General features: G+C 40.2%; 1 protein-coding gene across 1 annotated transcript in view; it reads right to left on the reverse strand.

Moving 5' to 3' along the window:
* Positions 1 to 14,229, reverse strand: part of LOC106490283 (sodium channel protein type 5 subunit alpha) — a 173,903-nt gene that overhangs the window by 49,793 nt on the left and 109,881 nt on the right. The window contains exons 17-18 of the mRNA XM_067291977.1: positions 7,234 to 7,380; positions 299 to 419 (exon numbers count right to left, since the gene is read on the reverse strand). Coding sequence (XP_067148078.1) covers positions 299 to 419; positions 7,234 to 7,380 — 268 coding nt within the window. The remainder of the gene's footprint in view (positions 1 to 298; positions 420 to 7,233; positions 7,381 to 14,229) is intronic.

Raw genomic sequence — 14,229 nt, forward strand, 5'->3', positions numbered from 1 at the left:
TTTTAAAAAAAAACCTCTACAGCACAAATTGAAAATGAAAAAAGTCTAACAAGTTAGAAGCTGCACAGCAATTTAGAGCACGCTTTCAGCTTATCAGACTTTGGAAATTCAAAGACTAATGTTAACAAGTAATTCTGAGTATGTGTTTGGGGCATTACAGTATCTAAGAAATGAAGTGCATCCAGCGAAATACTATTGCAAGTAGCCAGAGCGACTTGGTGTGAATGTGGAGACACGTTCGATAAGAGAACAGGAGGTTTCTCGCTTCAGCATTGCAGTGAAATACGCAGGCCCTTACCTTCAGGGAAGCAATCTTCAGGCTCCATCAGCTCCTCAGCAAACTCAGAGATCTGTTCCAGCAGTTCTGCAGGATTTGTCAAATCCACTGTGCTGCCTTCAGAAAGACTGATTTCATCAAGCTTGTTGTCAACAAGAGCAAAGACGAGGAAAACAAATTGATCAATTGCCCTGAAGGAAGTAGCAGATTTTTTTTTTTCCCCGCTAACCAATATCCCAGCTAAAGTGACCACGACAGAAAAATCGCCATGCACTTCATAGGGTGCCCACTCCTCGAGTGACGGGTCTAGCTATTCTGTGCTGAGTGAACAGTTGACCCATAAATAGCAACAAAAGTTAAAATGTGGAAGTTATTTTAAATTAAATAGAAACAAAACATAGAAAGATAGTGAACTATCACTGAATATTAATGCTAGGTGGAGGCTTAGAATGACCAAACCTGTAAACCACCAGAATTGTGATCTAGCTCCTGAAATGCTGGAGAATGAATCAGAGAATCTGCACTGAGTTCCTGCGTCTTGGACCTTTTTCCTGAGGCTCTTAACCCATGGCCAGCAGGAGACATGGAGCTGGATCTAAATCCAGTCAGGGGGACCATGCTGTGCTCCCTGCAGCCCTCTCCTTGGAGAGACGTGTAGCTTCTCCTCTGAGATGGGCAGAAGTCCCTCTGTCACCAGGCCAAAACCATGGTCTGGTCACCTAATGTCACAACATGCACCTGTGAGGGGACACCTTCACATGCCTTGTCCCGGGACTAACATGTTTCCAACATGTGGTGGTGGCCACTTGCATTTTAGTCCCACACTTCTGATCTCAAGGTGATGGGAGAGGAGGGACACGTGGCTTTCAAATGCCTTTCAGCAGCTTGCCTGAAAGATTTGACATCACTGTTTTGGGCAAGTGATTTAAATTCAGTGCATCTCAAATCTTTCTCAGTAAAATGGGGACGGTAATATTGCCACTTCCTGAAGAGCTGGTTGTCATGTCTGTTTAAACTAGGAAGTCTCAAGTAGATCTGCATAAACATTTCTGGGAAATGGCTTATTTTCAAAAATTGTTTTTGAGGCTGACCAAAACTATGCAAGCAATTGGGTTAAATACGGCAAAGGATTTTGACCAAAATCTGAAGTTTTATTTTGAAATTTCACTAAATTCATTATTAAAATTTTTTAAAATGATTAAAAGTTAAATTATTAAAAAGGTTAAATAAACTATCCAAATAATAAATAGAAATTTCATTTCAGGTCAAACTTTTTTTTAACAGATTCAAAACATTTTCTTTAGAAGAAAACAGGATTTTTTTTTCATTTTTTATTTCAGCAGGCAAAATAAAATGTTTCAATTTTGTGTTAATCCAAAGTGATATTTTCCTTGATTATTCAGCTTGGCCATTAAAGCAAAAGACCTAATATTTATCTAGCCCTGCTCAGAGTTTGTTTCTGACTCTGTGTTGGAGCAGTATCTGGCCCCAGTGGGTGACAACAAGCTGGGACCTTCTAGGGATCGTGGCAATGTGAAACAGTCATAAGCAGGAGTCAGGACATGTGGGTTATTTGTTAACTGTCTTATTCTGTGTTCTCTGAGTACCTACCAAAACCTTTCGTGCTTTATCTTGTAATGCTATTGTCTCCATTTAAAAAAAAATGAGGACAATAATACTTACCCATGCTTTTAAACAACCTGAGAGATAGTTATATGAAAGATTGCACTTACACATAAATTATTATTTCCATGAGGATAATGGTGATGGAGTTAGAGAACAGGTACAGCTTTATATATTTATTATTAATGTGAAAATGGGCGCTTGGTTTTCCAGCGTACACAGTCAATGCAAAATTTATAGCTGAATTTACAGAAATGCTGAACCTGGGGTAAAATGGGCAAGACTGAACATTCCAGCAGTGCTTGCACGTGGGGATGGAAGTTACTTGTCTGCAATTAACTGCAGCATCCTGAAGGTCATAGTCTTGGTGAGGGTTTTTAATGCTCTGCTCAAAGGGACTACAAAGAATTGAAAAGAGAATGTTCAAAAAGAAAGTTAGAACCAAAAGCACAGGTCAAAGACATGGATAAAGCTTCTAAAAAATCCATATTCAGAATGCAGCTGTCATACAGAGAATGGCCCATTTTCTACACACTACAGACTGTATACAAGGATGGAAAAAATGCCACACCAAATATTAGCACAATCAGAACTTTCTGCTACTGTTCATTAGGGAATGCATCCAGTCATTATCTGTTCTGTTATGAAGATGTCAAAACATGCTGAAATAGCCCTAAATCATATACAGTTGTAGGATGTAGAAAATAGGGGTTCCGATGAGAAAAGTCTTGTTGTATATAACTCTTACCAATAGAAAGAAATCAAAGAAAGCTGAGAACAACGTCAGATTGACAGCTTTGTCAATGAGAGTGCTGTATTTAGCAGAGACAGGTTAGGAAATCCACAGAACACAATACAGTGAAATTTTTATTAGACTACAAGGAAAACATCGTAAAGAATCAAGAATGATAGAGTTATTTATCAGGAGGAGTTTTCAGAAAATATTAGAATCCATCAGCATCAAAGGGAGACAGGGAACATGCAAGACAAAACGGACAAGATTTATTTTGAAAAGCCTTCAAGGAAGAAAAGACAAAAAAACATGGATTTAGAAAACACTAGGCTGAGGGTCTGTACTGGGACTAGAAAAAGAAGGAACCATACATATAAGAGGGGGGGAAAGATTAGGAAAGCTTGTAGGAAAAGAAGCAAAGGTTACTCTTTGCCAGAAAGGTTAAAGGGATTAAGAAGGTTTTCATGAACTCAGTAATGGAAAGAAAAGATTTAGAGACATATTAACAATTGATGAAGGAGATGCAACTCATCAAAATTCAGTTGACTAATAAAATAAACTCTTTTTAAAAAAATCCAACAAGAAGACAAATAAAAAGGGAGGGAGAAAATTGATAAAAGTGTAAACAAAGAACTATCTAGAATACCTGAAACATGTGCAAATCAGCAGATCTAGACAGTGTGTAAAGGGATCTGATACACTGACTTAACACAGAATTACCAATCAATACTGAATGCTCATGAAAACTTGAAAAGGATCAGGAGAGCAGCAGTAAGCAAACACAGTACTGAGATTGAGAACAGGAAAAGGGAGCAATCATGGGAATCACAGATCACTAAAATTCCTTGCTCTAACCTGTGATTAAATAAATGCAATAAATAGTTGGAGAAGGAAAGGGTAGTACTTTCTTGGAGGCTAGCTGAGTGAAATGTCATAAAGACGCAAAGACTTTGGGATGGATACCTTGTCTGCTAAGGATACTGTGCACCAGTGGGGTGCAAAGAGGCCAAAAGGTGGCAAAAAGGACAAATAAGGATGTCCTTTTCCTTTCTTGGAAAAAGGGAAGGAGGTGTACTGGGGCATATACAACGGGATCCATCAGAAGCTCCTTTGGGAAACCTTCCACTAGTGCATGATTTCATGCTGCAGAAACTAATTTTTATTGTTTTTTTGGCAGAGTGGCTGTGTCTCAAGTAGCTGGACAAGGCTTCCACACCCACTACCTGTGTCCGTAATAGTGGCAAACTGATTTTCAAAAAGGCTTTAGCTGTGAAATGCTGAAAACTCATTAAAAGTTGATGTTTGCTCAAGGCTTAACTCCCTTATCTCCCTTCTTCCTCTCTCCCTTGCCTTTGAAAATCACAGACTTAAACTACCAAATTGACATATGATATACGAGCCTTAATAAAATATCTGGATTTGTCTTATAGAAAAGTCTGTTTTTAAAATAAATTATAATTGGCTTGGATTTGCCCATTACTGCATGGAGAAAAGCCATCCTAAGAATCCAAGCAGAACATAAACATTGTCTTCAGAGGAGGAGAGCTATAGGGATGAGAGTCAGCATTATCTTCACTAAAGATATAGAAGAGGTACTGACCAGTATTATACTTACATTAGGCAATAACACTAAAGTGGAGAGAGTATTGAAACAGGCAGCAGAGAGGAAGAGAGAAGTGAAACCCTGACAGAATATAGCAAAATGAGACTTGACTCAAAACAATACAGATGAGAGACCAGGGAAAATTTCAGTGGAAATCCTGGAAACCTATAACTCGAAGTCACCTGGAGTAAAATTAAAAAAAAATGACATGATTTTGCAATGTGCTATAACGATGCAGAAAACCTTTATGGAAGCATTGTGTCTTGAGAATGAGATATTATTTCTTCTCTTCATGGTTCTGTGGAAATGGTATTTGGGATATCGTGTTTAGCTGTTGGCACAGAAACTCCAGAAAGAACTAACAAGAGAGAGTTGAGAAGAAAGATGTAAAAAGAGTCAAATAAAGGGAGCAGAGATATGAATTTACAAGAAATAATGAAATGAAAGAGCAATGGTATATGACTTTAGGCGGTAAAACAGAGGCAGAAGGAAGGTAATAACTGTATATTAAATTAAGTGGTATTAATTTATAAAAAGAGAATGACAGATAAAATTGGTAAAAGAGAGTAATGAAATGATATTCTGAAAAGGGAAAAAAACTAGGCTGATTATTAAGGCAATATCCCCAGCCATGAGATTTTTCTAAGCAGGTGAATTGTTCCCTTTGGTAAATGAACAAAGCTAAGCTCTCTGATATGTTTAAGGGTAGACTGGACAAAGTTGTACCAAATATTTTATAGGGAAGTGTTTTGGCAGAGAAATCTACTGTTTTGTTCTATGAGGTCTTTTCTACCTGTAACATTGATTTTATTTCTATCGTGTCTTTCTGATGATTTATATAGGATGAATTTTTAATCATAATGTATCCTTTACTGACATCAACAGTGTTTTATGCAGAGCACATTCAATGCGTCTTATGATTTCATGTTATTGACTGAATATCTCAAAGTCCTCTCTCTTGGGCATACCAGATCTGTTAAGTTACAGTCACAGTCGCTGGCTTTATATGGCTAGTCGCAAGTTCTTGGGACGTTCATCAAACAGATTAGCATGTCCTTATGTGTCAGCACCAAGATTACTTGTGAATAGGAGGACTGTAAGTATGTAATGTCCACGCAAGATCTGGCCTTCAAAAATAGCATCCTTTGGGCTTTGCTCTTTCATGTTGGTATTCACAGCCTCATGTGAACTTCCGTTTGATTTCAAGTCATCCCTGGATTATTGCCATATTCCTCCACCTCTTTCTAAGCAGCCACAAATAGAATCAATTATACTCTACTATAGAAAGGTGACATTTGTGTCTCAGGACCCTTTGAAATTTGAGGGAGGAAATGGGGATTATTTCTTTATCACAATGTTGCTGAATATATCAGGGCTAGAATGTTCCTGTATTATTATGACATTTCATTATAGAACTAAAAAAAGGACACAATTTTCCAACCTCCATTTTAGGGGAACAAGGTTTATTTATCTTAAAAAAAGGTTTAAACATGAAGGATACCTAAGGCTTTTTTTTTTTTTTTTTGGAAAAAATATATACCTTTTTTCCTGAGATTGAGATATGAAATGTTTGCATGTCCTTCTCCTAAAGTTCAGGGCCTTTCCTTTCTGGAGATGAAGTTCAAAATACCAAGAACTCTTCTCGTGAGGAGAATTGTTCCTGACAGAAATGCTTCATGGCTAGTTACTGTGAGTAGAATTTAGCTCAGCTAAGTTTAGATCCCTACAATGTGGATATAACTACAATTGAGCTAGTCACCCTGGGTTCCCTTTATAGTCAATGGAGAGAAAAAGGCACTTTTAGAAGATGATTCATCTGACCTAATTTAAATGCTGATTTCAGTACGAGATGAGACACATTTACCTAACTATATTGACTACAGGTGTTCATTGACTGTAGAGGGGCCTCAGATGACAAGTTCAGGTGCAGATGTCTACACTTAGTTCAACCAAGTCTACGCCATGTGACAATATTAATCAGCATAGGCAAGATGAGCTCTGGCTCAGTGGCTGCTCCAGCCTTGTAGAGATTTATCCATAGGATTGCTCCTGCTGGGCACAAGCTCTCTAGCAATTGTATGGTAGAACTGGAAAAGGTGTGATGTGCGTTTATATTATGTCATCCTTTCACTTTCATTAATTCATTCCCCCCAACTGCCAGCAGTTCCAGTCTCAAGGATCTAGGGAGTTCCCCAGACTCCCAGGACATCATCCTAGTTCCTGATTTCAAAAAGAAGAACCCATCACTTTCTAATTATAAAGGCAATATTATAACAACAAAATGCTGAATTTGTATGGGAAAGAAACGAACAGGACAGCAATTAGGATACAGGGAATTTAAAGCCTGGAGAAACTCAATGTGCAAAAATATGTACTTTTGGTATTTATGTTTATAAGCACAATGTAATCCTAAAAAATGAAAATAAAGGTCAATATGCACACATTGAGCACACATGAGTGAGCTATACTTTGGCTAATATCAAATGAATGATACCCAGGCTTACTATTGGCTTACTATCTTCACGTCAGGTACTTAAATTTTTGCAATTTTTTTGGTTCTACGGTGCTAACAGGAAAAAAATGATAATCTAATACAGTTAACAGATGCTTTCAAGAGAAAACAAGGTATAGATCTGCAAAGTCAGCAGATGCCATTCTTAGAGCTGTTTTTCAGGGAAAAAACATGCACATTTGTTCCTAAAGTGAGATGGTTAATGTTATAGATTAATTTGTGGTTTTATTCAAAACCTCTTGGAATTCCATTTAAAGTACCTTAATTTATCACGAGCATTTTCCAAGCTTTCCAGTTTTTTTATAATGACGAAATCTTCTCTCCTCGAATAAGACTGTAATACCGACTGTTCACTATTGCTGTCCTACCACTTGGCAAGCGCTTATTTTTACCAGCCATAAACCCCACATAAACCTGTGACATGCACTATCGAGCTTGTGCTATGGATTGCATGCAGTACCAGGTAGGAAAGTTGTTTCTGTTACCTCTTTTTGCCCTACTGGAGGTGGCGGCTCAGCCTTCAACTGTTTATCCACGGGCAACTCACTTAATTCTTCACAAATCTCAGAGTTCTGACTCCGGACGCCTGGGCTTTGGCATCGCTGCCCCCTCAGCTGCAGCTGTTTTTCCTGCTGGAAATAATCCTAGATGGGTTTATTTTCTTTTTCTTTGATATCACGCTTATTTCTTAAGGAGAACACCCCAGCTAGAAGAGATAATACCCTGGACCATATTTGTCAGGGAATGACGTCTTAAGGAAAAATGGCAAGCAACAAGATTACACAAGCTTATGCTGTAACTTTTGAGGTTTAGCAACTGGATATGTCAAGTTTTCTGGCTGTAAAAAAGGGGGAAAAAAAATAGGCTAGCTTTTTTCTGAGCTGTTGTTGCTAGGGGGGAAAATTGTCCTGCAATATCCATTTTCGGTCTGTTTTTGAGAGACAGGTTTTCTCCAGTGACCCAAGGAACGCAGAAAGGCGCTTGCACTTCAGCCGAATAACCGAGGGGCGCACTCTGAAGTCACGCGATCAGGCAGCAGTGTTCGCCGTTACGGCTGGAGAAGAAAGGCAAGAGTGCAATGCCCCACGCTGTGCTACGAGTCTGCTCTAAACAGGGTGGAAAAACACCCCGACAAGACAAGATACACGTCGAAGAGGAGGAAAACCCAGAGTACACAGGAAAAGATAAAAGCTATCCAAAAATAGAAGATGTGGAAAAATTGCAGGTAAACATTTAGACATATGCTGCTCCTGTTCAGCAAAGCATTTAAGACTACTTTGACACCCGCTGCTATCAGGGGGACTTAACCGCAGGTGGAAAAGAGAGCACACCCTTAAGCACTTTGCTAAAAAGGGATGGACTATGGAACCAGGGCAATAATTTTTTTCTGCAAACACATCTGACTAGACCCACCGCTCGCTAGCGCAAGTGGTGCCATTAAATCCAGCCACTTCTTCCTGGGGCGGGCGATTACTGCTGCTGAGCTCCCTGGAAGCGCTCGCTGGACTAATGGCAGCGGAGAGGCTGTTGGCTGGGTTGGTCCCTACGCGCGGAGGCCAAGGTTCGCTGCTGGTGTAAATCAGTTCCGCTTTATCGATTCAGGCGCGAGAGGGATTTCTGTGAAAACGCCGTAGCTCATCAGAGCATTACCATCGCTCATGTCATTACCAGCGCTGCTACTAAAATATTAATAAAGCTCAAGCTGATTTCAAAGGGTTGCGCTGAATCGCTTACAGAAGGACTTCCATGCTGAGAAAAAAATTACAAGCATAACAGGATTTCAATAATAATTATTTGAACCTATTTAACTTTCACTTGTCCACTTTTTTTTTTTTTTTTTTTTTGGTTTGACTGACATTCAAAGTTAATCATGTATTAAGAGTTTCCCCTCTGTAGGGAGTTACCGGCTACCTGCCTCCGTTCTAATGCCACATCACCACAGGAAGTCCCAGAAGAGGTAGCAAGAGCAGAAAAACACTTTATTCCAAATATAACTATCTGAAATAACAGATGACACAAAGGAAGCAGTTGGTTAAGCAAATTCCTCTCTGTATAAATACTTTCAGACTGTCAAGTTTGTACCAATCCTTTCAAATGTCGTTCTGTGTTTCTAGCAAATTAATTTAAAATTAAATTACTCGTTTCCTGCTTCAGAGTGCATGTGCTCTAAAATATATTCTAACTTTAATAAATTAAATTATGCATGTCCAAGCCTGTACCCTCTTCATAAGAATGTATTACATGCAATTTCCAGGCACAGTTTAGCGCTGATATTCACAGGCCAAAGATCACTCCCTAATCATTGGGTTACAGTTCTCTCCCTGTCAAAAAGTTATGCTCTTTAAAGCGTATCTTTGAAAATAGTGTAATATTTAGGGGAGAGGCTAATGTGGGAAGCACAGCGTACACAAGGCGCCCAGCCATAAACTTTTTTTTTAATGCGATATGCATACAACTTAGTACCAAGTAATCTTAATGGCAGGGTATTGGTTATAGCACTAAAACAACAGAAACAATTGTTTCATGTTAAAAGTGTAGCGCAGTCTGGGGTGACGTCTCAAGTTCATTTATGCAGAAAGGTCGTACACTCATATTCGTTAGAAACTGTGCGGCGTATGAGAACAAGGCTGTGTAATTCAGTTGATCTGAAGACTATTCAAGTTAAGTAAATTATTGCACTGAATAGCTAAGGTGGAATCAAATACAAAATTTACACCCATTCTCTACTGAGTAACCCAACCACCCCTTGGTGTGGCACCAAGATCTAGGAACACTTTCTTAGAGACTAAACTCCAGGAAATGTAGATCCAGCCACTTCCCAGACATCACACTTGTAGCAAGTACCCAACCAGATGATGCTAATTAGTGCTGATGACATATATCCTGGTAAATTATCCGATAGGGACAAAACGTCCATGTGCTGGGACAATGAATCAGTTCATCACCATGTGTTTTCAGATTTGCCCTGCAAATTTATAAGATGGGAGAAAGTCTCTAGGAAAAATAGACCCTTCACCAGAATCTGCGTTTATAGGGTCGTCCCAAAAGGAGTGTTAGGGAATCAGCCGCGTTTTTGCAAATGACTGATGCCAGCCCTGCGAAACCACTCTCATGGGATGAAGCGGTCTCTGTTCCAGCACACGGCAGCAGCAGATCGGCGCAGACCTGACCGTGGTGAGGTGTATTTGTTTTATTTTGTTTAACTTGGGACTGTTTGCTTTTGTTCTGATTCCAAATGATTCGTTCTTCTGGCAGCAACGATGGAAGGTTTGTCTCCTGTAAAGCTCCCCACCGTGGGTGGTTTATGTAATTTGTTTTTAATTTTTGTATCAAGTGCCATGTTGCCAAGGCAATACACATTATGTTAATATTTATCGATTCATTTGTTTTCATAATTTATAAAGTGAAAACATACAGCAATACAAAAACTTTGTGCGTATAAATGGAGGGTTGGGAGCCTGGGACAGAAGTCAGCTCTTCTAGAGCGTACGCCGAAAGTTTGCTCACCCCTACCCTGACCTGGGCTCCAAAGAGAGGTGATCCGCTAACACCGTATTAGTAATTAGCACATTGAGGACGAGGTGCCCGGAGTTGTGCCCTTGCATGCTGCAGGTCGGTTATAGCACCAGAAAAACAGCGACCATCGCTTCAGATTGAAAATAGAGCATAATCTGGGTGACATCTCAAGTGTGTTTGTGCAGGGACCCACATACTTGTTTGCTGACACAAATAAATACAAAGGCTCCACACTGCGTTCTGCCTCTGAAAAGCACAGATCGGCTAATTGTTTCAGGCTCAAATGGGGATTAGTGCAAATGCCTGTCCTTTGGAAAGAGGACTTGCTGCTGGCAAAACAAGACAAATACCTGTCATCAGCATGGATTCGCTTTATTCCTTCCCCACGGAAATATCATTTTTTCCATCGTGTGCAAACAAATTTAGAACGACGATCCTACGCCCTGTCTTTCAGATGGTGATCAGCTCAGATGGATTCTCTTGACACTTCACTCACTATCTGGATCATGACCCTTGCTTTAACATTTGTTCCCTGATTCCCTGGCCACGGCTGTTGTGGGAAAGAAGTGCAAAGCCTTTGATAGCAGGAAGCTTCCTCTTCCAAGCAGGTGGGGAGGTAAGAAAAAAGAACTGGCTCCAGAGTCCTCCCCCCCTTGCAACTGTCACTGCTGAGCCAGCAAGATAGGGTGAAGGATGTGGCAGGATGAACTCAGTTTAACTTATTTTCTGAGGTGGAGGGGGCATGCTCTGACTGCGATGGGAGAGTACAACTGCAGACTGCCCTTTCCTCAGTCCACAGTGCAAAGGGAAGCTTCATCCCTGTGTATCTTCTCTGCTCCCCACCAGGCTGGTGGGTTCCTATGTCTCCTCGAAGACCTATTTCGAGAGATTTTAGGGTCTGTGTTCACTTTTCAGGAATGAGGTCATCAGGACTCACGGATTGCAATGTCCTTCCAGGTGCAGATTCAATGCAGAGGAGAGGTGGAGGTCTCCTCAACTAGAAGTCTGCGTGCCCTGGATCACAGGACACATTTGTCCATGCAGGTGAGGTGGCCCTGCTTTACCACAGGACACTGTTTGTCAGAGGACGCATTGCCAGTGGAGAAGGCAACAGTGAGAGCCATTCTTAGATGACGGACCCTATGAATTTGAGCCTCTTTGAGGAACCCGGCTCAGTATAGCAGCAATTAGTCTTTTAATAGCAGGCATCATATTTTAACCTGCAAGGCTTCCCATAGCCAGTTTTGGAATATAAAAAACAGAATAGGAATCTAAGGAGCTTTTCATGTATAGCAAACACAGTTCAGCAGCGTAACATATGCAGTTATGAGAGGACTGTTTACTCTGTAAAGTAATTGTTGATGTCTATGTTCCTTCTTGCAGACAGTTATGGATTTCATAAAATTACCATGCCTGGTAGCAATTGGCATCCTTTCTCAGCAACAGTTTGCATCTAGTTACTGGCACCCTTCCTCTGCAGAGAAGCCAAGAAGTAAATGATCATGAAAACTGAACTGTTTATATCCTACCTCTACATAAGGGGAGAAGCAAGCAGATTGCAATGCTGCTGAAATATAGCAAAGCTTGCATTACTGCCTGTGTGGCACCTGTTTCTCATGTAAAGTAAATAGGAGACTACAGTCTGCAGAGCTGCCAGGCTGACAACTTTCAGATATGCTGAATTCACTCTTTTTGAAAAGCCTTGAGAATTCTGTGTTAAAAAGGGAGAGAAATAAATAACCATGAACCAGGCAAATGAATTGTGGGTTCTCATTACCAGAACAGATCATTTATGATCCTGGTTCTCCTCTTTCATAAGTAAATGTAAATCCTTGTAGCTCCAATAAAATCAGTGGATTTATCTTTCTGCATGTTTAGCATGAGAAGAAAAAAATCACCAAATATATTTGGAAAATCCCCTTGCTTCCTTAATATGAGAAGGGAAAGATTAATACCACTTATTCTGCTGGGAATAAAGGAGGATTGGTATGCAGCTGTCAATTTTAAGCATGCACATTTGAGAATCTTTCTACTCCTATTTGAAGAATTACTCCTCTAAAGCAGAGTTGCTGCTACTCAGTTTAATGAGAAATCTGAGGAAAAGCTGGAGCAATATCACACCACAGGGACAGGACTGTAGTGAAGACACAAAGACAACTCATGCTACACTCTGTTTGTTTAAAAATACATTTCATTAGCAGATAGCACCATTTATAATACCCCGATGTAAAGTGTGTGAAGTCCTGCCTGGAGTCTGCAGCTCAGACCAACAGTAAGCACGCACATAACTTAGGAACTGCCAATACATTGGAGGGGGGCAGGAAAAAAGTCTAAAGCTGATTAGGTGAGAATGGGTACCCCCACTCTCCATCCTATGCCGCCAAGCCCGTCATTGCACTTTAACAGCGGTGACTGGACATCAGCCGAGGCTGGGCCACTGGTTTTGTCCAGTTTTGCAGGCTTTACCTACCCCTCTCTCTCCTTCCTCTCTCCATTCACCTGTGCGAAAGCCAGCTAAAACCTGGTGCTAAGGGAGCAGTAAACCGTAGTCAGAATTAGGTGGTGCGCGTCATATTTGCCACGGGATTCCATCTGTTTTTTTTTTTTTCTTTTTCTTAATGTCACAGGTTTAATAGGGACCTATTTATAAAAAACGAAATCAATAACATGTGGACGCAGAAAAGCAACGTAGACAAATCAGGTTAGATACAATAGTCTCCGAGTTCAGAAAGAACACATGCTTGTAGCCCAGCTCCCGGTGAATGTACCAGTAAACAAAATTATGACCTTAATTTGGAAGTCCACTATTCCCAAGAGAGTTTTCAGCTGTGCTGTCATCTGTCAGAGTTAATGCCGTTGTAGTCACGGCAATTATTAGTCTGAACTTACACCTATGCAGCTAAATACAGAACTTGCCCTGGTGAATCTGTGGACCTCAGAAACAGTTTTTCCTTGAAAGTCATAGGGTATTTGGAAACAGAGTGCAGTATTTGTTCTAAAAGATAATGTATCTTGTGAGTACTCAGCTGAATAAAGAAACCAGAATCTGTCCCTTAAACTTCAGAACGGCTAAAGCTGGCCAGAAACTGCCACGGCTCAGAAGAAGGTGTTAACAGCAAAAACTGCTCTGGTACCAGTATGTGCCATTATTGTTTTCATTTTGATTAAAGGTGAACTAAAACTTCCCTGGACAAACACCATCGCAGCCACTAACTGCTGGTCTCTGCACAAACTCTGGATACTTTGCCAAGCGTCCTTCCTCAAGAAAGGAAACAACAGTTTAGCAGTGCTCTGCGTCTGATTAATCGAGAGCGTTTTAAGAGATTGAGCTCTGGCCGTGGAGGAGCAGAGCGCGTTAAGGCTAATGGCTTGGTCCTTGCTGGTCTAAGCTCTTTTCCCACACTGGGCAACACACTGCCCATAATAAAGCATAGATTCATTATTCTAAGGGTTCGGTTTTAAAATTAGTCTAAGTGGGAGAACTTGGCAAAAAGATGTACTGCCAAAGTTAATTTAGCCTGTTATCAATTCAAAAGGCTTAAATAGGCAGTGAAAGCGTTTCATAAGTGTTCATTGTTCAGAGTTCAGACTAATACCTTCTGCTAAATTGCATTCTGAAGTTTAATCACACTCTGCTTCATGTTTCTTTTGGTAATTGGGATCTCTCCATCGTATAATGTGAAGAATTCAAACAAATGAGTTCCTCTGATGGAAATCAAAATTTTGGAAGTTTGCCTCAAAGTGCAGTGTGCTTTGAGAGGGTACCTGAAATAACCACAGATCTTTTCACCCAAATAAGGCATTAATATTTTGATCACTAAGGAAGTCTCATATCATTACATGCAATAGAAAAAAAACCCAGTGACAGGCTTTTAGATGTCATTATTTTAAATCATGTTATTTTGGACTCTAACCAAGGGGAGCAATTTCAGCCTCTCTGCACACGCTCACTGTCTCACTTGGCT

The sequence above is a fragment of the Apteryx mantelli genome, chromosome 2 (assembly GCF_036417845.1).
Source record: "Apteryx mantelli isolate bAptMan1 chromosome 2, bAptMan1.hap1, whole genome shotgun sequence".
NCBI classification, from domain to species: Eukaryota; Metazoa; Chordata; class Aves; order Apterygiformes; family Apterygidae; genus Apteryx; species Apteryx mantelli.